This window comes from Nelusetta ayraudi, unplaced genomic scaffold, assembly GCF_046127955.1.
Source record: "Nelusetta ayraudi isolate G7.1 ecotype Tasmania unplaced genomic scaffold, CSIRO-AGI_Nayr_v1 ptg000026l, whole genome shotgun sequence".
In the NCBI taxonomy this organism is placed as follows: Eukaryota; Metazoa; Chordata; class Actinopteri; order Tetraodontiformes; family Monacanthidae; genus Nelusetta; species Nelusetta ayraudi.
Genome location: NW_027466076.1, coordinates 7,254,745 through 7,282,602, shown reverse-complemented (window position 1 = coordinate 7,282,602; position 27,858 = coordinate 7,254,745). Strand labels below are relative to the sequence as shown.

At 48.3% G+C, this 27,858-nt stretch overlaps 1 protein-coding gene across 1 annotated transcript; it reads right to left on the bottom strand.

The window, feature by feature from the left end:
* Positions 1 to 115: 115 nt before the first annotated feature.
* Positions 116 to 23,354, bottom strand: tnfrsfa (tumor necrosis factor receptor superfamily, member a). The gene is made up of 10 exons (XM_076029456.1): positions 23,085 to 23,354; positions 11,040 to 11,217; positions 9,527 to 9,658; positions 5,696 to 5,807; positions 5,403 to 5,539; positions 5,230 to 5,328; positions 5,083 to 5,129; positions 4,727 to 5,002; positions 4,585 to 4,621; positions 116 to 4,184 (listed from the first exon to the last, which is right to left on the bottom strand). Exons 1-10 carry the CDS (start codon positions 23,115 to 23,117, stop codon positions 3,880 to 3,882), a joined length of 1,356 nt encoding a protein of 451 aa, XP_075885571.1. The 5' UTR covers positions 23,118 to 23,354; the 3' UTR covers positions 116 to 3,879.
* Positions 23,355 to 27,858: the final 4,504 nt, after the last annotated feature.

Genomic DNA, 27,858 nt, shown 5'->3' with positions numbered 1-27,858 from the left:
ATAAAAGTGTTACTTACTTGTTCAGTAAGGGGGAAAAATAAGAAAGTGTGTGGCAGGTTTCTTTGTCCCACTTTGACCAACACATTCAGAGACCATGAAAAATCATTCGGGGAGGATCTGTACAAAACATTTATTTAAAACCGACATAGAAACAGCTTTTACGCATTGACGTGATTTACATTTTGAAATCGAACACAAGCAACGGATAAAGGTGCCTACACACTGAACGCGTCAAGCGCAGGGGGGCGTCAGCGCAGCCATTCATTGTGTATGTGCGACGTCGGCGCAAGAGCGCAACGCCGCGCAGAGAGCAGAGCGTCGCGCAAGGGTGGCGTTTGACGCCTAGACGCTCGATTTAATAATTTTTTTTTTTTTTTTAAATCGGGCGTCAAGGCGCTGTGACGACATCTAGGCGCGGCCAATAGGAGAGCAGCCGGCTCCGGGGGGAAAAAGTGCCCAGATGCACAGCGCGGCACCAGTTGTTAAATATGTGTTAAAACTTCTCTACATCGAACTGTGCCTGACAATATATGAACATAAAGTTGTTGTTTTTTTCCCACATATATTCGGGTCGGGACATTATCGCGTTGATTTGCATTTTATTTTATACTCATCCAGAGTCTAGACAACACGGAACGTACTCTGCACGGGTTTTCGGCAAAATTGATAGCGAAGCACTGAGTAGCAAACGGGAGGATGTTGTGTGCAAACGGTGGGACAACGAGATTTGGTTCCACCTCAGTTATTCAAGCCTCCGGTGCCGCCTGAATGCAAAACACGCAGCACCGAGTACGAGCACCGGAGGTAACGAGAACGTCAGTGCGCCGAAACCAAGCAGAGTCGCCAACCCGATACATATATATATATTTTAAGCTAGTCTCGAGTCCCAGTACTCGGTGTCATATCAAATGTTACACTCGGGACACTGCGAGAAAAGTTTTTCTTTCGTTTTTCCTCACTACTGCTCTCACGCGAACTGGCGCCCTGCTCTGCGTCGGGCCACTTTTTTTCAGAACCGGCTGCTCTCCTATTGGATGCGCCGAGGTGTCGTCACAGGGCGTCGACGCCAGGTCTGCGCCTGCTTGCGCCATACCGCGCGCCAGACCGCGTCAAAAACGCGTTCGGTGTGTAGGCACCTTAACGGCGGGCAAAACAAATGGCTTCGACGGCAACGCTGGACAGACGTTTCAGCTGCTTGAACAGCTTCAGAAATTGAAAGAAAAATGTGAAAAATTCAAAAGGTAATAAAACGCTTTTAAAAAGGGACAGGGTGGGGGAAAAAAAAAAAAAATAAAAAAAATAAAAATGCTCCCCCGCGCTCACATGAGCGGCCAGGGAGACAAACGCACCGAAGCCTCGTCACCGCTCCGCTGCTTCAGGAGGGTGGAGTGAAAAGAAAGCGCAAATGCGGGCTGCATTCTCATTGTCTGTCAGTAGATGGCAGTGCCAGCACTGTAGCATCACTCCTTAAAGCAATAACATAGAACTCTGTAATTTTCCTTTATACACAAATGGCTGCAGAAAAAAAGGGCACATTCCAATTTAACTTGGCACGACCTGCTGTCACTTACTCTACACTGTACCTCACTATATTCAATTTGGCTTTTTATGTACAATATATATATATATTTATATATATATATTTATAAACTTTGTGAGGTGTGTGTGTGTGTTTTCTGCACAGCTGTATGTACAATAAGAGAACATTGGGGGAAAATTAACTTCAGTTTCTATTTTAAAAAAAAAATCAAATCCATAGGAGGTTTCTATCGAGTCATAGGGAAGCCAGTTCGCTCTTCAGCTTAGTCTACTCAGAATGGATAAAATACATCAACTCTCTTCATAGAGTCTCAACATAAGAATTCATTAGCTACAAACAAAACAAAGACATGTGTTACTCACTAATTCCTGAGATGTACACATTAGTTTGACTTGCTATCGCTCAGCTGCTAAGGCCCAGTCTGAGACATTCAGTGGGACCCAGGCGTAGGCATCAAGTGAAGAAAGGCCACATTCTGATTCATGATGATATATGAGGTCACTCAAAACAAAACAAAAAAAAGGTTGTGCTTTTTCTTTTTTGTTGTTGTTTTTTTTTTAAACTGCTGCTAATTGTTTGTTCTGTACAAAACTTTCCACTTGCACGGAGGAGACGGCAATTCTGGATGGAATGGAAATCTACACGTGGCCTCGCAAATCTTCTCCGACGTCACAGTGAGTCGAAGAGAGATGCGGGATCAACCTGGACATCAGTAAACAGGAATTAGCGTCAGTAAGGCCATCACCGTGAGGAATTTTCCCACAGCGGTGGGGGGAAAAAAAAGGTTGCAGAGTGACACTGTCACCTGCTCAGCGCAGGGCAGCTCACGTTGAGTGATTTTTTCTTATTATTCTTTTTTTAAAAGGCTGAGCTCTTAAGTGAAAAAGCTACACGCGATGAATAAAAAGCTACCCTGCTGTTTACAAGATGCTTTCAAACCACCGACACACTGGGCTTTGGAGCGTGTGAGCAGCCAGACTTGGCTCCAGTTGTCTGAATTGTGGAAGGGTAACAAGCCGAACTACTTGATTGGATTTCTGCCGCTCAGTCTGAGGACTGAGCGTAACCATTGAGAATCTCGAATTAGGGTCAATAACGAACAAAAAAGGTTGGAATTTTGAGAGCCTGTCTGTCTGCCAAGCAGCGGGTTTCACTGAACCAGCAGGAGCGAGAACGACCGCTGCTTCTGAAAGATGATTTCAAATATCATTTGATAACTGCACTCGGGATCCCGCCATTTGGAAAGAGGAGCCGAGAGCTCACGTTGAGTAGAAACGGCGTAAAATTCATTAGGGAGAGGGAGATAAAAAGGAGATTTCAGTCATTTCCTCCTGTAACTACACGTCACCCCTGCAGGGGAGCAGCAGGTCACCTGCTCCCCAGGGGCTGTTCCGGTAACTGATAAATAGTGACGATTAATAGTCAATACAATAAATATGAAAAATAAATAAAATTAAAAAAAAAGACCTTGAAGTTGCATGAAAAATTGTGAAATTTGCTCGTGACGCTCCTCCTACGCCGTCCGGACTGTGAGTGAAGGGCAGTAACTGGACAGAACGGGGACCGGAAGCATCTCTGCGATCTTCCGAGCGCCGGAATCAACGCATTAAAGGAACGTGATCCGAAAGAAATCAAAAGGCACTCGGAAGGTTGTTTTTTTTGTTTTGTTTTTTGATTCGAAAGGCTGCACTTTTAAAAAAAAGAAACAAACACACAAATAACAACAAAACGGACAAGATTTTCCTTCCGTCATTTCAGGAAAACGTTGGTGAGCCGCATTGCAAAGGAATCAGTCGCGGCTCGTGGCTTTTCTGTACAATCCTACATGTGCCAAGAAGTCAGTGCAGCAAAGAGGGGGGTCGGGGGGGGGGCACAGAGCTGGTGACACCGTCTAATGCCACTCCAGCGAACCAGTGTATGACGCCTGTTTCCGTCGCGGGCCGGGGGTCGGGTAGAAGCTTTAAGTGACGGGGTTGCGCGACACTACGAGACGCAGCCCACTTTCAGGAAGACGCCGCCTCCGTGACGCACCGACGGCACCCGAACGGCGTTCTTCATTTTTTTCATTCTTTACAGCTTTGTCGGCGACTCTTTTTTTTTTTTCTCGCGCCGCCTTCAATTGTGTTTTTTCTGTTCAAAACTACTGGCTTTTTTCCTTCTTTTTTTTTTCTCCAAACCAAAAAAAAAAACAGGTGGCCGCTCAGCCACAGAGAGGTAAGCCTGTATTCGCCAGACGCAGCGTCACGTGCTGGTCAGTCTTGATCGCCGTGTGTGTGTGCGCGTGCGAGTGTGTGTGTGTGTGTGCGCGCGCGGGCGGGCGGGCGTGCCGGCTCCGCCGCTCAGGGGGCGTCGCCGTGCCTGTAGTAGCCCCGGCGCAGCGCCGCCGACGCGATGTCCTCCGCCGAGCGCCGCTGGTCCATGCTCAGCAGCGCCCGCAGCAGGTCGTTGATGTCGGCTTTGAGTCCCTGCCTCTGCATCCAGTTCTTCAGCAGCTCGTAGACCTTGTCGCCGACGGAGCTGCCGCCCTCGGCCATGCGGATGTGGTTGTCGCTGACGCCGATCATTCGGAAGAACTTGTTGTGGATCCTCACGTCCAGGTACTCGTCGAACAGGTCGAAGCTCTTCTTCAGGGATTTTTCTGAGCCTGAGGTGAGGGGAAAAAAAAAAAGTATTATGAGCTCAAAATTAAAGGCAGATAAAATATTCTCTAATCCAAAAAAATGGTGAAAAAAAGAGGTTTTAATAGAGGACAATTTTTTACACCTGATCCTGTGTCCCTGCTAATTTACCGTGAAAAAGGAAGAAGCGGCGCGTTCAGCACCCCCCCCCCCCCCCCACCTAACTCCCCCCAAGGCCTGCCTGACTGTCATGAGATTATTTATCTATCAGGCGGCTAATGGGAAAACTCGAGTAGATGCTTTGAAATGCGATATGTTGGGCAATTTTCAGCGCGCAGCTGCCTTTCAGGGCAAATTAGGAGGCGTAAAAAAATGATCTTAATGAGATGAGCAGCGGGAGGAAAAGTCTGCTCGCTGGAATCTTACCTAGAAGTGGCACCAATCGATATCGCAGGGGATCGTTCTGCAAACACGAGAGGAAAAAAAACTGTAAAGAACATCAGGGTAAAGAAAGAAAGCGGAGGGAAAAAAAAAAAAGACTGGAGGGCGTCGCTGGCTGTTTCCTCACCACGTCTGCAGGGGGCAGCCTAAAGGCGGAGGGGCTGGGCCGCGGGGTGCTGCCGGAGGCTGTGGGCAGGCCGGACAGGCTGGTCTGAGACGAGCTGGTGGTGTTGGGCAGACTGTCTCCCAGGCCCCGGTCCTCGTCCTCCAGGGGAGGGGAGGCCTTGGTCATCCCGGGCTGGGTCTCCTGCAGGAGGGGCCGCGACTCCGGACGTGACTCCTCCCCCTCCAGCCCGGCATTCTGATTATTTTGTCTCTCCTCGGCCGTGGCTCCGCTCTCGCCCTGAGCAGACGTAAACACGGCGGGTTGAGCAGACTGCACGACAAGAGCCGGAAAAGAAAATCGAAAGGATCTCGACTTACGATGGGAATCTTGACTATTTCGCCGGACTCGCTGTGGCTCTGTGAACCTGTTGGAGGCGGAAAAAGAAAAGAAGAAAGTGGCGTTCGGCAAGGTGTCCTGGAGCGGAGGAACAGTGCGGATGGCCGGCGCACACGGGGAACACTCACATGGTATCTCGCGACGGCGCTTGATGATGAACCACCACACGGCCAGGCCGATGGGGATGAGGAAGATGAAGAGGACCAGGGAAATGGAGACAGGGAGAACTGGAAGCGAAACAACAACGCACATCAGCTGAAGTTCCTGACGGCGGACGGACCGGATCAGAGCGAAAACTCACCCAAGTCGGGCGAGGAAGAAGTGGGGCCGGGCGTCGGGAGGACGGAGGACGGCTCAGTGGGAGACGGGTCCCGCTTTCGACACACCGTGTTGGAGAAGGGGGTGCACTCCTTCACCTCCACCTCTCCGGATTTACACCTTGAGATTTAGAGAGGAAAACAGAACATCGATGAAAACGCTGGAGCAGGAAAAACGCGAAAGTGAAAATCCAAGAAAAGTCAGCAGTCATGACGTCGCTGACTTCCTCATTTAGATTATTGAATGAAAATGTTTCTTCACGTTGGAGTCACTTACTTGGCACAGCGTTTGCAGACTTCACAGGCCTGGTCGGGGACGCAGAACGTCCCTGGTTTGCACTTGCACCTTGTGTCCGCCGTCCTGGTGCAATGAGCCGTTTCGATCTCATCTACGGGAAAAGGGAAAAAAAATAAATAAATTCAGACAGAAATAATTCGCCGAGGCAGCGCTGGAATTTGAACGAATAAAAACCATCAAAGGACAAACACATGACTGTCGAAAAGGCTGAAAATAAAATTCAGTCAAATCCATTTTGTCATCACATTTAAACAAACAAACAAAAAACCCACCCAAAACAATTTGACCCGTCGTCGTGAAATTCCGGCGTTACTCATTTCCAGCCAACCTTTAAAGCCCCGGTTTAACCCCTGAACCTTTTTTTACGACCCAGGAATGAGGTCAGCGGTGAAGTCACGGCGTCCACAGGTCACAACTTGGAGCTCCGCAAACACAAACTTCAGTCAACGCGATGATGTCACCCGGTCGTTAACACTTTTATGAGCAGGTTCGATGATGAGCGAAATTATCCAACAAGTCAACGCAGTAATAAAGCTGTGCAAATACCGCCATAAGGTGTTTGTACATTGGACTGTTCGAATGGACTTTGCAGATCTCCGCCGGGCCCAAAGAAAAGATTTCCACTGCAATTTTTTTTCTTCCACTCCGGACAATGAGATCCTTGTCTTGTTTTTTTTTTTTTTTTTTGCCACATCACTAGAATTATCAGACATTATCAAAGTTTTCATCAGAATGAATTCAGCGCTGAAGGGGAGAAAGGCCTGGTCTCGCATCAAAGCCATGTTCACGAGATGTTGCTCCATAAACAGAGAATCCTCACAGACTGAAGAAAACAACCTGGATTTTATGGCTGCTGTGTGAGTAAACACCGCCCTGGTCCAGGGGACCGGACGCTGAACAGACGCAGGCTTGACCCAGAACTCGCACACGTGGGCTGCAGTCTCGTTTCGAGGTTGAGAATAAATTCAATCGTCTTTCTTCTTTGTTTTTCCTTAAAGATGAGCAACAATGCGGAAATTGGCCCCGGGTTCTTGGACTGTTTTTGGGGGCTTTTTTTTCTCTCGCTTTCTTGTGTCTGACAGTCACCGTAAACAAACGCTCCCACCGGGACGGCGACCGAGTTCGCCGCAGCACCGCAGACGCTTCGGCGATATACTACGCGGCACATAAAGTTTAATTAGCGTTCAAAGGCAATTTCTTCAGGGAGAGGTTTGAGTTTAATAACCGATAAACTGAAGAAAAGCACACAAACAAAAAAAAAAATCTTTGATCGATATATAAATATATACGTACACACACACAGACGTATATTTTTTTTGTTTAAAGGCCTGATATGTGGGGTCGAGTCGTGCCCGAGGCCATGATGTCATGTTTGTTTTATCTGCTGGATGATAAAGCGCTATCAGCCTGGCCACTTCAGCCTCACTCTGCAAACATTCTCCTCTCGTCAACGAAATCCAAGCAGAGGGGAAAAACAAGGCCGCTTTGACGTTAGTCTGTGGAGCCACTCGATCCTAAATCTGTTCATCTGTTGATCATGTTAAGGTCCTCGCAGCCACGGCTGCTGCTATATTAAAAACAGTCCAACGCGGACAACATTACGCCCAATTGGAGGGATTCACGCTTTTACATAACGCCAGGCTTTGCTTGGCTGCGATGAACAGTCGCGCTCTGTTTGGTTGCATTTGTTTGTCTGTCGTTTCATTGGATGGAGTGGGAAGCCGCCACCCTCTTCACCCTCCAGCTACGCTCTTTTTTTTTTTTCTTCTCTCGCTCACTTTATGTTTAGCTTAAAAAAAAAAAGCCACATTTTTTGCATTAAAAACAGGAATCTGGAGGTCCTGTTTAGAGCTTAAGCACCTGATTAAAGTGTAGCGCCAGCGGAACAGAGCAACATGACTGAAAAGAGACTATAATATAGAGACTATAATTTAGCGCTCAGTTAACACTCAGTTAGCGCCCAGTTAGCGATCAGTTAGCGCTCAGTTAGCGCTCAGGCAGCCGCAGGGCAAATAAACTGCATCACTTCTGGATCATGTTATCTTTAATGTAACTAGCCGAGCCAAATCTGAACCCGATGACTTTCTCTGTGTGTTTCCCGTCTGATCTGAGCTATTTATAAAACCGAAGCGCAAACATGTTTACGGGTGAAGAATGAGCTTCGTTTCACAGTTTAAAAAAGCCGCCGCCGCATTGTTGATAAAACGCTGCGTTCCAAAAAGGCGGAAGACACGGCGGAGCCCGGCGCTAACGGAGTCGCTAACAGAGGCCCCGCTCAGCTCCAAAAGCCGACGATCAATTAGAAGATAGTTAATAAAAAAAAAAAAAAAGGGAGCGCGAAAACACAGAGGAGCTCGATCTTCCAAGCCGCAAAGAAAGGGAACAAAAAGACGGGGGGCCGTGTAACACTAGTCTCTGCCGCTGCCTTCCCCCGGCCTTTCATTGGACAACAAAGACGCCCAGTGTGGGACACAAAGAGACAGGGCCACACCCAGGGCCGGGCCAGGTGAGACGGACGCAGGAGCCAAAAACCTCCCGAGACGCGCTGGGCCCGCGAAACAAAACCCACTTGGGACACGCCCTGCTGCCTCATGTAACATCATAAGACCACGTTTCTCAGCGGCCGGGCCTGAAAGGCTGAAAGGCGCAGACAAAAAGGTATTAACTTCCCCAAACAATACGGCCTATCTCTGTCCGACTGGATTACAGAGGATCCCAGTTTGGGATTAAAGGCCAATCCAGTTGGGATTTCTTCCTTTATTTCTTCTTCTTTTTTCTTAAAAAGGGATTGTTTTTCTTTTGGTCCAAAGTGGAAGAACACTGCGGACCACAGATCATTAAAACTTCAGACTGAATACTGAGCCGGTTCTATTTAAAAGGCTCACCTTTCAATGGCATTTTTTTTTTTTTTTTTTTTATGAAATGGGGCTGGTGACATTTTATAAAAGCAGGTCATAAAAGACGATAAAAACACACAAATGTGATTGCAGTGCATTTTCAGAGTGTCTCAGCAAAGCACACGGTACATTGAGTCGTGAACTTAGCAGCTTTGGCTTCAATGAGAGACGACGTCGAGGGTCGCAGCTGCTGCTCGTACCTTTATGAGAATGGCAATTTCTTCGGGCAAAAAGTTACAGTTAAACGGCTGCGTACGTCACTGCTTTAAGGTTGTGCTCCCACTCATTGTTGCGCTGATCGCTCCAAGTCTCGGCTGCAACGTGACACCCCGCCGTCTTCCACCGGGATCGACTTCGAGCTTCACGCCGGGATCGGATTCGTGTCATTTTTAAATGTACAGCGGCAATGTACATGTTTGCATGCATGCATGCGAACGTGCACGCATGTAAACATGCATGTAAACAACGTAGCTATGTTTACATGCGCAAAACTTCTCCAATCTGACGTAAACCTGTGTTTGAGCGTAAATTCCAAAATTCCCATCATGACGTGTGTATACACGCACCAAGCGTTTCATCAGAATAAATAATTTGGGCATGTTAATGTCGTTTTTTTTTTTTTAATATGGACCACTTTTGCGTCCCGTTTCCCGAAAAAAACGCCAAGTTGGAAACGCTTCACGCTGGCGTAGCACAAATGCACAGTGGAGATAATTTGACCCCAACCCAGGAAGACAGGATGCGAATGGGTGTGCACATGGACGCCATTTGGAATAACGATCGGCATAAACCACCTCTCCCTTTCGGTGAATGAAACTTCGGATCGGATCGGAATCTTCCGGTTGACGCGTTGACATGCAGCATTTTCAATCCGATTGGGCCTTTATTCCGATTATTTGCGTCCAGCTCTTACCCGAGCGGCAGTGCGTGCACGGCAGGCAGCGGTTCATGCCGTTGGAGTGCTCGGTGTACGTCTGTCCGGGCTCGCAGGGGATGCACGTGCCCTGCTCCAGGTCCCGCTCGCATTCCTTGTGGACGTAGGTCCCTGTAAAGACGAAAGCAAAGGAAAACCTTTGAACAAAAAAAAAAAAAAAACCTTTGACGTCACGTCGAGTCTGTTGTGACGACAGCCAGGAGGTCGCACTTTGGATTTGACGCACTCCATATCGCCGCCGCGGTCGACGGAGGCCTTTCTCTTCAGAAGGATTTGTGTCTGCGCACGGAACAAAGCCGGGTCGTAAGTCCGCGCACCTGCGACGTGCAGTCGCCTCAGAACAATGGATTAAACCACTGGATTTATGTCCGCATTGAGCACTTCATACATAATACAGCACGAACCCCGCACTGCTCCCAGATATTACGGATCTAGTTCCTGCCGACTCACTGATGGCGTCATTTACAGCCCCTTCACTCCGCCGCCGGTCTTCCCGTTAATGCCGGGGATGATTCAAGTCATGTTTATTATCTGGCCCGGACCCAATGGGCTCTGCTTTGAAATGGATTTCCAGTAAAAGCAGAAGCTGGGAGGGTAGTTGGTTTTTATTTGGTTTAGTTTTTTTTTGGTAAATTAATGATGATCATAGCAAAATTCCAGTGTCGCTGCTGAACCGTCGTCTTAAGATTCCTCAACCTCAACCGAAAATCCAACTTTTCCAAACAAAGTTAAAGTGGTTTCATCAGGGAACAGCTAATTACCATCCAAACGAAGAAAAATCCCAAACAAACTATGAAACCGAATAAAGATTACATTTTGTTCTCAGGGCCAATTTCACAATCAAACTGTGGTGCTCTATTTTTCATAAGGTAAGTGCAAATACTTGACCACGCCTGCACACATGACAGCGTGTCTTCTTGGAACAGCGCTGGTTTATCTTCATCTACAGATTGACTTGAAGACTGAGATGCATCCTGTTGATCACCTTCTCGAAATGAGGCCAATTTAATCATCCAATCAGCTGGACTTAATTGCATCTCGACTGAGTGTACATCGAGATAAAATACCTTGAATGTTCCACATATTGCGCGGTGAGGGAAGGGGGCTCTTGTGCGTAACTTTGGATTAAATATCTGTCTGGATTGCGAGCGTCACAACGGCCCTTTCATCCAGCGTTTTGTTTTCCAGCCCGTGGCCGTAACGCATTCTTTCCAGAGCAGAGTTTTGCAGAAGTCCTTTGGGTCGTGGCTCAGGTTAAGGGCCCGACCGCTGGACCTTTTTTTTTTTTTTTTTTTCCTTTTTCACACAGGATGCTTTCAAAACGCTGGTTGCACTTTGGCTCTCGACGCGTCAGGCGTCTGAGAGCACAGGATGTGGATCAGCGGGCGACGTTTCAGGTTGTGACGGCAGGTGTTGGCGACGTGGAAGTGGGAGGTTCGGTTACAATCTGTAATAACTGGCCAACTCTCAGTCTGCGCACACGTCTCCTTACCGGCTTTGCAGTTGAGGCAGCAGAGCCCCTTGTGGGCGTACTGCTCGTTCTCCAGGCACAACCTGAACTGTCGGAGGGTCAAATTTTTGCCGCCGCCGCTGTCGCCGCCGGACCACTGAGCTGCCGGAGGCTCGGCCGCGCGGCACGCCAGCACCAAGAGCGACGTGGCCGCCAGGACCTGCAACGACAGGAGGAAAAGTTAGGAGTGGAAAGAGGACTGCAAACTGCCACACCGGCGGGTAGTGGGAGGGGTGGGGGGGGTTGTCATGCGTCTTCTTCATAGGAAACCTCGTGTGAGCAATCTGCGACTTAATCTGAACCATCTGATCCGAACATCTGCCGTGGGAAAGCAATTACGGGGGGTCGCTTTTTAACTGGAGGGAGGACGGGATGCAGAGCTACTGTATACACTGACTGACTGGAGCCCAACACAGCCAGCTAACCTAATTACTGCATGATCTGGTTTTTTGGTGGCGGCGGGGGTGTAGTTTTTAAAAAACGGGGCTCCCGTTCTTCTTCTTCTTCTTCTTCTTCCTCTTCTTCCTCTTCCTCTTCCTCCTCTGTGGGTGTAACAGAGAGGCTTTGATAAGGCGTCTCGGCTTTCGCCCCGCATGGTGCCCGTATCCAATGCGACTCGGGCGAATCCATTCATGCGCCAGATAATAACGGGCCTGTATAGGTGAAGAATACGGCCAGAACCCTTTAGCGCCCCCTCCTCCACCGCCACCTCCGCCCCCCGGGGGGGGGGCCGACGGTGTTTATTCACACGCTTTTTTTTTACCGTGTCAATATGAGAAAGCCCCATTCACGGGGGGCGAACAACACACTTTAGTTGCCTCCACTTCAAATGACCCACATTCTTAAACCCGGGGCTTCTTTGAATGCCGCGACATGTGACACCGGGCCCCGAACGCAACGCGACACCTCCCGAGTCAATGAGAGGAGCCCTGAATTCAGATTTTTTTCTGTGGTTTTTTTTTTTTTTTTTGGGCTGGTACAGGTATGACAGGGAGGGCCCAAAAGGCTAAAAGGGGGGGTTAAAAAAAAAAGAAAAAAGAAAGAAAACCAACAAGCTGAGGATGAGACGCTTTTGAAAGGAGGCGGTGGAGTTAAAAGGAGGGCTGGGAGAGGAGGAGGAGGAGGAGGAGGGACGACGAGCCGCGGCCGAGTCAGACTCCTGAAGGCGAGACGCCGCTCTCTCTCTGGAGGGCGGCCATGCCTTGTTGTTCAAAAAGACCCCCCCCCCCCCCCACCACCACCACCCCCGCCACTCCAACCGTTCCATCTCTCTCTCCGCCGCTCTGCCTTTTCCCTTTCTACAACCCTCCACCCCTCCACCCCGCCTTCCCTTCCCTTCCCTTCCCTTCCCTGCCTGCCTGCCCGCGTCAGACTTTCCAAAGACGCTGAGAGGCAGACGGCCGGCGGAGCAGTCACAATCACACCATTTAGATCTATCCAAACACGCTGGGGAAGGGGAGCGCGGCGGAGGGAGGGAGCGAGGGAGGGAGGGAGATAGAATGTGAAGGGGGACTAACAGCTTGCGCGACAGAGGGAGAGTCTCTTTGGATTTAAATACACTATGTGTGCACGGCTGGAAGGGGCGACGCGGCTGAATTGAACGCTGTGTGAAAAGCAGCAGAAAAGAGGGCGAAAACGCTTAGAAGTGAAACACAGACGTATGAAGGAATTGCTGGAGAGACACCGAGAGTCGGCCCGGTGCGGATCTGCAACCACTGAATGAAACAATGAGTCAAACAGTCCAGCACCTGGCCACAATTTCACACTCTCTGATTTTAAGGGGGCAGTATGTCGAACAGGTTCGGTTCAACGGCTTCTGTCCCGTCAATGCACAAGCGAGGCCTGGTGGACTTTTGGTAACCTAGCCAGTCCTCCTCACGGCAACCTAAATAATAATTTGAAAACACTCAGCCGGCCGCCTCTGTTGGAGTCCTCTGGAGCAACAGTTAGATAGACACAGCCGCTCGCTGTGTCTCGGGGCGTCAGGTTGGGATGTTGGCTGTGGAAGGAGGCTGTAAAACTAATGTTGGGACAACTGGAGATCAAATCGAATGACAGGTTAGAAAATCTGCCGTTTAAAGTGTGCAAAAAGGGACACCAGTGAAATGAAAAAAACAGGAGGGAGAGGAAGGCTGGAGATGTGAGTTGGTCAGAGGAGGGAAGTCCAAAGTTCAAATACTTAGTTACTTTACTTAGTAAAGTAAATTTTTCAGGAATCTTTACTTTACTTGAGTATCAACTTTTTACTTTTACTCCCAACATTTGTACACAGATATCTGTACTTTCCACTACTTGCTCGTTACTTTACAAATTCTGTTCTGTTGACTCACTACTTTTTTACAAGTATCCGTACTTTTTCTTAAGCTCATAATGTGAATACTTTTGCCCTTTCTCGAGTTGGTCCTTTTAATCTTCACAGAAAACTCACTAAGTGGTGTTGTTACTTTTTCACCAATCGGAGAGTTTATCTGGTGTCTCCTTTGCAGATTGCTCACAGCCCTTTTGTTTTCTCAGCTGGACCGGTTGGTTTGAGGAAGAGAGGGGAGGTGGCCACTGCAGCTATGATGATACTTTTAACATCCAGTCAAGAAACATAAAATCAAAACACTAAACATTGATGAGGTAAACCAACAACTGGCCCCTGACGTATTTTCACCCACAGCCACGAGTCCCTGCTGCCGTCACACACCCGTTTAATAGATAACCAACAATCGCAATGTGAGGCTATGTGGCACAACTGCTCCAAAGGTTGATAACAGCTATTAAATCACTGGAGGCAACACGCTGGTGCTCGGGTGTCTCTTTGACGGAGCAGATGCACGCGCAGAGAGGGGGATGACCTCATTTCCAGCCTCGCTAAATTCTGTTAGCGTTGAATCAGAAGCCGCCAGGTGCAGCTCGGCGGCGAACCCACAATGTTTGGCAGTTGATGGCTGCCGCTGTAAACACGGGATTCCAATTCCATTCGGTTTGTAGGCTTCTGCTTCAACCGCTGTCGTCTGCTTGACTAAAACGGAGGCATCAGGCTGAAAAACACTGATTGAAACAGTGTGTTGGCGTGGAGAAAAAGGCTAATTTGTCAAACGTGAACCAGGTCAGGAGCAGTTTAAATGGTAGAAGGTAGAAAGTAGCTGAATATTTGAGGGGGAAAATCTTCAGGCTTTACTGCACCGATGACCAATAAGTTTAAATGATTGGATTATTATGTCTGTCACTCTTCCAGCCCGTTTTTCGTCAGCAGATTTACGACTGGAAAACCTTTGAAGTTCGACGATCAAGAGCATCCAGAAAAGCAGCTGACTGTTCTCGGGAGGTGGGAAGGCTTGGCTGGTCCAACTGCGACTGACTGACGCAAAATCGGAAAATTATGATTTGGCCCGATGGGTTCTGATTCAAATTTGCAAAAGGGCCTTTTGGTGAAAGCGTGACCGCTGGGGTGCCGCCGGGCTTCAGATGAAAAAGACCAGGGTTGTTGTTGTTATCACTGAGAATTAGGGGAGGCAGCATTACAGGCAGTCAGGAGGTGTTTGAGGTTACGACCTCAGCGGAGTGGGTGGGGGGCGGGGTGAGGGGGTGGCGCAATTTTGAAGTATAACCGCAGCGCTGGTGGAAACCGTCACGGTTTCGAAGCCACTGATATTTTCCGTGGTACCAGCCCCTGCGGTGGTGAGCTGCCAGCCAGTGCAGGAATCTCTTTGGTCGCGCACGGCAAAATCAAATAGTTAGCTAGTACGTTTTATTTCATCTTCGTGGGACGGCTGTTGAGCTCTGGAGGCAGAGCGGGTTGGCCAATGGCCGAAAAGGTTGGCGGATCAAATCCCGCCCCATCCCAGTCTGTTGTTCTGTTGGGCGAGACACTTAACCAACATTGCCTCGAGAGCGAATGTTTTGTGGCAGTCGTAGAGGCCATTTGGCGCAGATTGGAGCTTACCACCAGTGTGAATGTGATGTGAATGAATAATAGGTTCAATGTAAAGTGCTTTGAGTGCCTAGGAAAGTGCTATATCAATCTAATCCATTATTGTTTTAAGTTGGGTATTTTATTTGTTCAAGTAGCTCTGACGAATCCATCTGTCGTTTCCAAATGCAAAACCTTGTGTACAATGAAGTTTTTTTTTAATTTTTTATCCAGGCATTTAAAACAAACAAAACAAACAAAAAACTCAAGAGCCACACAGTCAGAGGACACACCTCAAACAACTGGTTCAGACACACAAACACAGACGGAGAAGCACCTCCACTATTTCCAAACTCGCACTGGTGGCCGTGTAACTTCACCCTTCATCCTTCAGAGGGCCTCGTCGGCGCCGCGTTGACGTTGAAGTGTGCAAAAACATAAGGGTTAACCACAATGCGGCTAAGCTCTACCTCTGTGACCAAGTGCGGCGGGGAGACTGCAGAGAGACGTAACCTCAGTGCAGAAAGCCCTCCAACCCCCTCCTGGACACGGGCCAAGCCCCCGGGGCTGCGAGGGCTTCAGTCCACTTCACAGTCTTTCCCCGCTTCCCAAGTACAATGGCCGCGGCTCGCACACAGATTGTTGTGTTGAAACACTGTCCTATTGTCAAGGGCCCCTGGACTGGACTGTGTGTTAGTGCCCCGCTTGTGTGGATGCAAGTTAAACTAATAAAAGTTCCAATTAAATAATGAGGGGTCTCTCCGTTTGTCCGACAACAGTGGGGCCGCCTCCGCTTCCTCCAAACACCCTGGGTTCTTCCAAATTGCCCTGGCACAAACACAACGCATGCAGGGTCCACTGAGCCGGCATTTGTGACTAAATGACAGGACATCCTTTCAGTTGACCTGGGTTATCAATGGGCCATTTAGAGCGCCGCCGCGCACTCCTGAGGAGGCTACAGTGAGCTCTATTATTGCGAAAACAGCAGAAATGAGATGAACTCATGCGCGGACGGGCCGCGCAAACAATGAGGGGGGAAAAAAAGACAGCAAGGGAGATTCATCAGCTCGTATTAATCACAACCTACTGATAAGGGAAGACACGGCGTATCTCATTACACACTGGTGAGCAAAACAGGACCATACTTTTCTCATTAGCCACATCTTTCAACTCTTACGAACAAATTAATGACCAATTTGTTGAAATTTACGGCACAAAGGCTCGTCAATATTGCCGTGGAACACGACAAAAACAAGATCCATTTTCAGCTCAACTCCTTCCTTTGACTAATCATCCGCATTGCTGCTAATGGCACTTCAGACCCGTGCTATTACCTTGTGGTGCTGTTGGTGCTGCAAGGTAAAGCCAACTATTATTCCAACAGCAGCTGCGTTTCCACTGCAGTTTTTCGCAAAATAAAATAACATTTTGACAAAGTACAATTGCGATTTGCAGGTGTTTCCATTGAATGGTGTGAACGAGAGTTTACGAGAATTACGCTTGCTTCCGTTTGTTTACGTTTGTCTGCTGTCAAGAATATTTGCTATATTTTTCTCTTTGATTACTTGTAAAAAAAAATATTCTGTCTCCTCCTCCGTCCAAACATTAACGCGCCATTTTCACTTGAGGCTAACTGGTCACGTGACCCTGTACGTCACGTCCGGTGACGTGTAAATGCGAAAAAAGTGTTTTCCGTGACACTTTTGCGATATACCTCGATATCGTTTGCAAAACCACCTCATGAGGGCGTAAAACCCTTTAGTGATATTTGGGAGGCTTTTCCAAGTTTTGGTGTTTCCATTACCAGTTTTCTATTGCGATATTCAGGTTTTGCGCAATATTAGGAGTGATGGAAACGCAGCTAGTGAGTTGTTATGTTGCAGAACTAACTGCCCAGCAGTGGTAGTAGTAGTAGCGAGTAGTAGAACAGGAATAGCAGGTTGTCTATCGAAACGTGACAAAATTGCGCAACTTACAACATTTTATGGCAGCTACAAATGAAGCCTTTGCAGGAAAACTACATTCCTACATTTGTTCATCTGTTGACATTTCACCCATCTGAAACAGAGGGTAGTAAAAAGGAAAAAAGGAAGAAAAAAAAAAAAAGTAGCTGTGCCGTTGTGCTGGGGCAATGCTCAGACGCTGATGTCAGAGTTCATTGTGCAATTCAAACAGTGCCAACGATCATCCCGTCTCTCTGTCCGTCCGCTCTGTGTAGAACAGGCTTAGATGTCGGCACAATTGGCCTCATTGGCCGGCGCAAAATCAAACCTTTAATTCAATCCAATCGGAAAACCCTCGCAGTCCTTCTCGGTGGAATCTCGCCGGAACAGTCGGATACTGTGAGCTCCAATTAAAATCCCTGGAGGCCGACCTTGACAGGACACTGAACGCTCTCTGACTCAGAGATAAGGCCCGGAGTTCCCGCGGGAGACGGGCTGGGGGTTGCGGTGGGTCTGAGTGCGAGTGGGGGAGGGGGGGGGGGGGGGTTTGAGACCGTGCACAACTTTTTCTTGAGTGATAAATTACACTGACATTCTCCATTAGACTATAAAGACAAGTGCAGCCCAGCTTATGTCGGGGAGTACCAGGTCTGACAAGTGGCTATACCGGCCCAAATAAATCCGAGGTTCACTCAAGCTGGAGGTGCATTTGTGCTCATATATTTGAATGATGTGTTTTGAACGCGGCCGCCCCGGCGGCTCTTCACGACTTTGCCGTTTAGCGCCGCGCGCTTTTCATTTTTGCCGATGTCGGGGCTGATCCGCCGCGCGATCCCTGTCAATTTACACCAGACAAAATGCTTGAAGGGGGCTGGGGGAGGGGGAGGAGGAGGAGGAGGAGGAGGAGGAGGAGCCGCAGACACGGGCACTGCCGAAGAAGACACACGTGCACACTCGGAGGAGTCGCGCGCGCCGGCGCGCGGGAGCGTGTGAAAAGCAGCTGCCCCCTCCTCTCAGGGAGCACAGGAAGCTCGAGACAATACAGAGGCTTCATGCAGGGTTCAGCTCCAAACTAGTTCCCTCCGTTTGCAGCAGCTTGCCTCCGAGCAAGGCCCCGCCACCCGATTAGATCCACAACATATCCGCCAGGCCGGATATTTATAACTCGGGGTGGGGGAGGTGGGGGAAGTGGAGGAAGAGCAGCGGCAGCAGCGGCAGCAGCAGCAGAAGAGCCGTGACACAAATTCTGGACTTTTCCTCTCAAGAGGTGAGCGTCGCCGGATTAGGCGGCGAGCGGCGGCGCTCACCTTTTGTTCTGAAGAGCCGATGAAATTGAAAGAAACTTGGCGGCCCACTTACTTGCGCTAAAAACAAAACTTCATCGCCTCCCAAGGGGGGAATTGCGAAACTACGCACGATACGTCAATAAAATGTCAAAGAGAGAAAAAAAAAAAATCTGTGTTGGTAACACTGACAATCTTCTGTGAGTCAGTGGGTGACACCCGCCGCTGACCACAAGAAAACGGCCTTGTTTTAGCGGCGACTCAAGGGGTCGGAAAGACGCACGCAGGTGCGGCGAGACGCACACTTTCCAGTTCGCGGCGTGAGCTCGGTCGCTCTCTCAGTCTCTGTGGTTTCCTGAGTTGACGGGGGGGGATGCTGGGGGGGGAGGGGGGGTCAGCTGCTGAACGTAAACAAAACGACTCTGTGAGTCACGCAGCCCACTAACTGAGGGGATAAGCCGCCGCCTTGAATTTCAACATCAATCTGTAAATTGAATTGGGAGATTTGTGTGCAGGGGGGGGGGGGACGAGCGACTTGGCCTTTTCAAAGCCCGATTAGACGCCCCGGCGCGGAGCTGAGCGGCAGCTCACGGGACACTTGGCGAAGGCGGCGGGAGGAGGGGACGAGAGGGGATGACTAATAGATTGGAGTGCGCGCAGGAATCCATCACCTCGCGCTGGAGACAATCGCGTTAGCTCCATTAAAAGCCGGCGGAGATGTGAAGTCGGCCGAGGAGCGGCGGCCCGTTTATAGCCCGCCACTATAAACACACTCCGGCGGGAAAAAATGCAGAAAATGTGACCGCCGCCGCCGCCGCCGCGGCGCTGCGGAATCTTAAGTGATGATCAATAACTTGAACTAAAGTGGAGATTTATGTCTGTGTAAACAGAGGGTCCACTTCCTGCAGAAAGGTCAGTTTGTTCTGGGATGGAGCAGGCGGCCGAGGGAAGCGGAGACACGGGGAACATTCCACAGACGCGAACCTTTCCGAGTGTCGCACATCACGGGGCAGCCGCCGAGCCGAGCTGAGCCGAGCCGAGCCGAGCCGAGCCGAGCCGAGCCGAGCCGAGCCGAGCTGATCTCCACTTGCCAACGTTGAGTGCAGGAATGTCTGACGAGTCAGCTGCTCGAGGGCCGCGGCATTAGAATGCAACTATATGGAAATGTGCTTACCGAGTCAGTTAAAAGCACGGTTTAATAGCTTGACTCTTTCAATGCTCTTGGAGAGAAAAGTAAATGCATTGCGGGATTAAACAAAAAGGAGCCTTCAAAAGTTTCTTGCTTTTGCAAGTAGAGCTGAACCAAAGGCAACTCTTGGTAAAACTGGGCTATTAACACTGCATTCAACTACTGTAGCATTTATCACATTCATCAGGCTAATTCGAGCCGGTTAGTCTGGATTTTGTAAAAGCAACGTGTTAAAAAAAAAAAAAAAATCGAAAGAAAAAAATGTTTTATGAACGGAAAGAACAAAGACAAATCTTTACCGTTCCCAAGGCTGACCCAAGTTATACATTTCTAATCTCTATTTTATCATGAGAGAGCTGCAAAACATGCTAAACATGACAACCCAACAACAGTTATTAATTCGACTCCTCTCCGTCATTCGATTGGATTTCTTAAAAAATAACATTTTTCACATTTTTCCGTCTCTCGCCTGGGGTTCCAGAACTCCAAGAAATGAAAATAATATATCAGCATATGCATAGAGGGGTTAAACAAAACCTCATGACCGAGGGGGACAGATGTAACTTAATAAAAATTCTGGAATCTATCCTAGAAAATAAAAGGAGCGCAAACACTATTGGAAGAAATGAACACAGTCACTGTTTTCAGTACAAAATGCATAAAAGCAAAACTTTTACAAAGGTCGATTGGCTCAGCCAATCGACCTTTCACATCCACCTCGTGTGAACAAGCCTTCGCACGGAGAGGCGCTGCGCCGCAAGACTTTTAGAAATTTTCTTGCGTGGCTTAGTTGCTACTCCAAAAAAAAAAAAAAGGAAAAAGAAAAAGGAAAAAATAGAAAAGAAGGAGAAACGCTGCCAAGGCGAATAAGGCAACACGCTCAACCTCTGCCTCTTATCGCAACACGAGCTCATTCATGTGAGCGCTGACTCGCTCCCGTTGGTATGCATGACGTGAGTGGGCAACACCTGAGCAGGTGGCACTCCCGGAGTGAGTCAGCATATCGCCGGAGTTTTTTTAAAAAAAAAACAAAACAATCGCACCCAGGCAAATTCAACCGGATTCGACCGGTTTGTGAGAAGAGGATCACACCAACACGAGTAATAGATTACTCACGTTGGCGAGTTATCTATTACTAAGTAATCCACAACTGCCTTTTTGAGGAACTGAGTAATGTAACTCGATTACTGTGGCAAAACTAGTAATCATATCAGAATTACTTTATCAAGTAACGATTTTGTTACGTTTCCGAAAGCCTCCAGTTGTTTTAACAATATGAGCTGTGCAAAAGCCACCAGTGCTGTACACGGGGGGGTTCCTTCTGTGAAATGTGCAGTTTGTGTTCAGATGGCAAACATTCATTCGTGTCAAGAGGACAGAGGCAATATTTGGAATGGCATAATTTGCACTCTACTAAAGTTCATCCCAAAGCACTGAGCAACTGTTGATTGCTTACTTATGAAACCGAGTAGTTAAAGAAGTAATTAGATTACCTTATTAAGGAGTAATCAATAGTTGCATCACTTTTATGGAGTAATCCCAACAACACTGGCGAACAGTGTGCAGTTGCTACATGAATGGAAACCGGGACACATCAAAAAGATCACTTGGTGTCCGACCCCGGGGGTTTGTGTTTGTGTTGCGTCACATTGCATCATTCGGCATTAATGGGGGCTTCTGTAAGCCGCCTTCGCATTCTGTCACATGTGTTGTCGGCGTGGCACTGAGCGCTTACACTATCAAAAAAACAAAACAAAAGCTCCGGGGGAGCCAATTTGTTGACCGCTGCCGAGGTCCCCAGTGGCAAACTTTTTGGCCTGCGCTTGTCCCAGATGTCTGTCCTGCCCTTGTCCATGTTGTCCGAAGAGACATGGAGGGATATTTCCTGTGTGAACCGGCCCAGACGCACAGTAAACAATCGCAGATATCAATCTAGTTTACATTTTGCACCGGCATGACAATTCTCAGAAGTAAATTGATGCCACTAATATCAGCTTATCTGTACACTCGAGACAGGAAGTTTACTGGAGGGGCCAGGCACGTACGCTCCAGCGGGGTGTGTGCTTGTTTGTGTGCGTGTGTGTGTGTGTGTGTGTGACTGTTGGAGGGTGGTGGGATCATGTTGGGTGGGTGGGTGAGGGAGTGGGGAAGGGGTGAAGTTTCCTCACCGTCCCTTAGCAACAGGGCCGGCTGTCCAGGCCTCCAGAATGTACTGTGGTTTACAGAAGAGATAAACATTGACTTTGCCACCCGCAGAATTCAAACTGATGTAAGTAATGGAAGGGCTCCGTGATTTAAGACACACACGGGCGCGCACACAACCCAGGCCGACGGTGCGGAAAAGCAGAAAACACGCAAGCAGATGTTACATTTCGCAGCCGGGGCAGAGAAAGCTGCGAACGAAAGACCACAATGCACCAGTCTGCCATTACAGGACGCACGTCTCCAACCACTTGCGTGCTGGGGTGGAACAGCGGCGTCCTGTCATCCAAAGCCTGTGTTTTTAAAAACCGGCCGTCAAACATTCAACTAGTAAAGGCCGACAAAAGAAAACAGAAAGAAAGAAAAAAAAAAAAGAAAAAAAAAATGAAATTTGCAATTTCTTCCCGCCCCTCGACCCCTCTCCTTCAATCCAAAGGGCCTTTCATAAATTGGATACAGTGCGTGCACAGCATTTTTGGTGTCAGGCTATGGTGCCAGTCGGAAAAAAGAAGAAGAAGAAGAAGAAGAAGAAAAAAAAAGAGTTGTGGAATGAAAAGGCGTCTCTGTGAAGGTCTGAGAGCGGAATGAAATTTTCTGGGAAAGAAAAAGCGAGCGACTGTTGAACCGCTTTGGCGACTTTAATAGGCAGAAACCTGCAAGGTGAAAGCCTTTATTTTTGCTCTTCCTGCCGAGGGTCAAACCCGGCCCCAGTCGTAGCCTCTCGTAATTCATTCTCGCAAATTGATTTAATTGCTTGTTTGAGCAGCAGCGGCAGCGGCAGCAGCAGCAGCAGTCCACGGCGCCACTGGACTTATTAATAGCCCCCCTTGTAGGGAAAGTTACATCCGCTGTGACAGGCCCACGGGCCGTCATATGCCAAGTGTCTGAACAATATGACCACATGATGTCCAACACAGATGGCGGCGGGGCTGAGACGAGTGAATGACAAGAAATGAAAAGACAAGAAAGGGGGAAACAAGGACGGGGGGCGGGGGGGGGGGGGGGGGGGGGGGGGGGGGAGAAGGGCTTCAGTCCTCCAAATAAACAGATAAATAAACAAAACACTTGGATGAAACCCGGCGAGCGTCGCTTCCTGCCTGTGCGGGATTGTCTTGCGGGACAATGAGCGGACTTGTTTCATCTTCCTCAAAACAAGCTCACAGGAGGTGGACTGTCACCGCCGCCGTCACACGGCTCCCAAACACGACCGAACCGAACCGAACCGAGCCGAACCGAGCCGGGCTGGCTACAGTGCGCCTGACAGCGTCCGACATGGTTCAACGCACTCACAAAAAAAAAAGAAAGAGTTTAAACCGCAAATGACTTCACGATCCCCGCAAAGTGACGTGCCGCCGCGCGCACTCCGAGCGTAATCCCTAACTTTTTTTTCTTTTTTAAATTCAATTCAACGGCCGAGCGCCGGCGAGACACAATGGGTACACTAAGCAATAAGGAGGGGGGGGGGGGGGATACAGTATTTCGACAGGTTTACAGTCGCGAGTTGGGACTTACACAAAGTTTTCGGAGCGCCGCTCCGAAGTTCATCTTGGGAACTTGGAGTGGAGTTGATAGGGAAATCCCAGCGATTTGGACTCTGACGGCGTCACAAAACTACACGCCGGTGGTTGAAAAAAAAAAAAGAAAAAGAAAAGAAAAAGAAACGCTGTGAGAGGCAGCCACACGAGTCCGGCGTTAAAATTATCCGTAGTTGGGTTCCTTTTCGTGAGTTCACTGCCGACACTGACTCGTCCTCACGACTCCCCTCACTCACTGAGCCGCAGCGGTGGAGCAGCCCGCAGCGTGACGTCACATGTGGCGTAAGAGCCAATCACAGGGCTCCCTGACGAGCGAGCCTGCAATCGCAATTTTCCGAAGCCAAACTTTTTTTTTTTTTTTTTTTTTTAATTCTAGATTATTATTCAAATTACTATTCTTATTCCATATGAATTGATTACGAATAACTGTACATCTGTTAAAAACGGAAATTGTACAGCTAAAACATGAATGCTAAAGCTAGCTACAAGCTCATTTGCATTTGTGATGCCTGGAGAGCATAAAGCAGAGAAAAATACAAAGCAAAAAACATAACATACAAATTATACAGGACAATTATTTTTGTTTTTGGCCGTTACAATTTCAGGTGGTTGTGTTCAAAGTAGGCTCAAAATTCGAGTGAGGTCTTTGTTGCTTATTTCTGTAATTCAAGAAAGAATGTGTCGCAGTCTTTCTCATCATGGTCATTTTAGAGCTGCAAGTTACTTGTTGACTATATTCCGAGTCGCTGTCATTATTAATTATTAAATAAGACAATCCAACCATTATAGCCATTAACTAGAATATGTAATATGTAACTAAGCACGACCAACTTAAAGGACCAGTAAATGAATGACCCAGACGTGGGACTCCAAGCAGAGACATTTGAGGCCAATTGATTCCAGTCAGGGTCCTCTTCATGGATCTTCACTTTACTTAGAAGTATTTCCGTGGTTTCTCTTTAAGATTAAAAAAAAAAGAAGCAAAGGATTCTGAAGCAAACAAACTGGGTAAACCACTGTTTAATGCCAACACAACATTATTCCACAGTTTGAGCTCAGCGACATCAAACAACAAACATCCTCTCAAATGTGGTTCCTGCTGACAACATCTTATCTGAGGCGGGTATGTGGTCTAAATCGTGCCTGTCTCGGGAGGGGGGGAAAGGGGGGGCGCACCAGCGGAAGACGACTGGGCAAAATCTTTCTCCAGACTGTGCCGGGGTCATTTACAGAATAAACAAATAAACAAACAGAGCCCGGCGACATGAAGAAATCCAAACCTGCCACTTGAGCGGATGGTCCTTGGGTTGCAGACAGATTGAGCAACGGCGAGTCCATGCTGTCTGGCTCACTTCTCTTTCACACGTCTGCATGAGAGGCTTTGGTGGAACATTACAGGGTCCCGTTGTGATTTGACAACTTTTTCTTTTTTTTTTTTTTTTAAATCTTGTTGAATTCGGTCGGAATGCTTTCCATTTGTGTGGCTAAAAGTAACACGAGGCTACTGTTGACCGCCTCATTAATGAGGGAAAACACAAGCTGCTCATTCTCATGTTGCTGTCTCGTTGACTCACAGGCTGCTGCTGAATGTAACCTAATTAGACATAAGCCTCAAAAACACAAAACATCAGAGAAGACAACACAGACCGCTAATTGGGGTAAAAGCAAGGAGCAGAAAATTCAGGAGCCTTCCAACACTACCAAACCGCAAATAGACTCATCCCCTGCCAAAGAACCCAAGCAACATGTGTTTCAATTAAAACTGTCGAAGAAATCTCCAACTCCACACTCTTGCGCTTCTCCTTCAGAGGTCATTGGCTACGTGCTCAAAAACAGGAAGTGCATGATTGAGCTATTTGCAGGCTCATCCTGAGTGAGTCTGTATTTATGGCTGCCGGGGTTGATTAGTTCACATGGCAGCAGCAGCGGCAGCGGCGCAACGACACACAAAACACTGTAAAAACAGCAGTTTGTCATGAGGATTTAGAGGCAGAGCGTTTGACTTTTGCCATTAAGGGAGGCCAAGCTGCAGTACGCTGTGAGAGGTCGTTTGCATATCCCGTGGGGGGGGCGTGCACTGCGCGCGTGTGTGTTTTTGTGTATATTTGTGTACAGGGAAGTGTGTACAGCTGGTGGACTGTTTTTTTTTCTTTCAGCGAAGCAAGTGACCTGTTGGAGGAAAAGGCTGGAGGGAGAAAAAAAAAAATGAAAGGAAGGGAAACCTTCCTGAGCGTCAGTCACTTATCTTGTGACGCCCGCTGGGTATTGTTTCTCTGGCTGTTTAGGAAGGCCGGGGGAGGTGGAGGTGGGCGGATAAAAAAAACAACACAAAGAGAAGGAGCCGAGTGACTAAATGTTCGGCGTGAGCCTCAAAATTATTCACTTATTTGTTATTCTAGTTCACTCAGACTTGCATTCTTCTCGTGATTAATCGGATTCCTTTAATAAGATCAAACGGGACCGGAGGGGGGGGTGGGGGGCTAGGATAGCATCTGTATTTGCGGGGGGAGAAATCGGGGACAGGAAGCCGTGTCAACAAGGACGTGCATTCTTTAAGCGGCGGCGGCTGCACAAGAGGGGACAACAACCTCGCATCATTTTTGTGAGATAGGAGACAAGCGGCCACATTCATCTTAGTTATCTGCGGCGCTAATACGTTTGTGGGAAGTGCTCCTGGGTTCTCGCACTTGAGGACGCAGCCTGCGAGTCGTCTCAGTAACGACGATGACGACGACGGCGGCGGCGGCGGCGGCCAACTATCTGCTGACAGTCGGGGGTGAAAGGTCCCGGTGTGAACGTACTCAGGCGGTGGGGCGGAGGCAGCACAGTCAGAGGCAGTGTTTGTGTTTCCTCCTCGCACGTCCTGAGGACTGGAGGAGCGTGACATCCATTTTGGGCCGCTCTCCCTTTTCTCACTCACGCACGCACGCACGCGGTGTGTGAAAAACATCAGGATGAGGGCCCACCGGCCGCTTCACCAAAGGGGGGCTGACGTGAGAGGAGTGGGCTAATACAGAGCACGGCGCTGCTGGTTATTGGATAAAATTGAGATTAGCGGACGGGGAACAAATAAGCAGAGCAGCTGACAAGCAGAACCCCACCTTTCTCCTGTCTTATGACCGGCGGAGGACGACTTCACCTGTGGCTGATGCTCACATCGCCCCCCCCCCCCCCAGCGATGGTGACTGTAGGGGGGCTAATGTGGGGAATTAATTCGATAAAGAGAAGACAGGCCTGTCTGTTTGGTCAGAGAGACCAAAGGAGACAAAAACAACATTCCGTTTTTTTTTGTTTTTTTTTTACCCCCACACAGATGTATTTATTCAAAATTTGGGACCAGCCGTGTTAATAAACATTTCCATGTAATTTGCAGGAATACAGCAAACGGCTGTGTAGATAGATAGATAGATAGACTTTGTGGCCTAAACTGAACCTCTTCAGGACAAATAATTGTCCAACTCCTTTTTAATCGACAGTTCAGTACCGAAAAGTTCCCTCGAGGTGCTCTTGCAACTATAAAGGACAGAAAGATTTATCTGCCATTGATCAGCATCAACAGTCCTTCGGCAAGAGTTGCATAATATTTTCCTTTTGACAATGGATCCCATGACTACTCGTATGTGAATGGAGTATTAAGAGTCTAATCCTCTGACTCGGCAGCTGCCCTCATCTTTTCAGGAGTGCTTTCAGTTCCTTTCAGCTCGTTGTTTCAGCTTTCGGAGCCTAAAGCTTTACACTTCGACCCCCACACACACACACACACACAAACCCCTGACAAAATAAAAACAGATTGAGAGCCTGCAGGCAGGATAGCATTATTCTTCCCGTGAATTAAGCCGGTGCGCTAACAAATTGAAATTCTTAGATGATCCGCGTTACACCGGGATCATTCTTACTGTGTGTATCTTATCTTAGAGCAACATTTTTGCAAACACTGACCGGCAGCAGCTCAGTCTGGCCGCCAACTGGGGCTGCAGTAGTGTTTTCAGTCACAGCTCAGGCAAAGAGCAGTATGAATTCAAGTTGCAACAAACTAATGGTGGAAAATTTACGGGGAAAAGGCGGGGGGACCACCCGAGTACTTTGTGATTAATGGTCCGAGTGAGTTACATTAATGTCAGTGAAAAACTGAAGGATTAAAGGATGCGACTGAAATAAGAGCCAAATTTCCAGTGCGTCTCTTGAAAACACGCACACACATACAAAAAAAAAAAAAAAACCTACTAGCTCAGCTCAGCTCAGCTGTCTGCACAGAACTGCAGACAGACAACCAGGAGCAAGTTGTCTTTCCTTGAAGTTGTTGTTCCTGCAGGAAACCAAAACCAGAGGAGGGCACCAGAGAATATCAGGCTTACATTTGCCAGACGGAGGCAGGCTGGCTGTAAAAGTGACAAGTGCTCTGAGCAAAGCCTTGGAAAGTGTCAGGCCTTCACGACTATTCGCTGACAGTGTCCCAAATCGCCTACTTTACTCCCTTTAATGACTTGCAGTCATTGCGCTGTTGTGTGGTGCACTAAATCCCAGCATGCATTTTGGTTTTCCAACTCGCGTCACTTCTTTTTCTCCTCCTGCTGCCGTTTAGCGCCACCGTGCTACTTCGGCTACTGTAAGTCAGCGACGTGGTTACAGGGTGTTAGGTTTTTTTTTTTTTTTTTTTTTTTTTAGGGTACTAACAGAATGAATTGTATTTTCTGGACACTATTACGTGTGAATGGACTTTGTGCACTAATGCGTTTGAATTATGAGCTGTT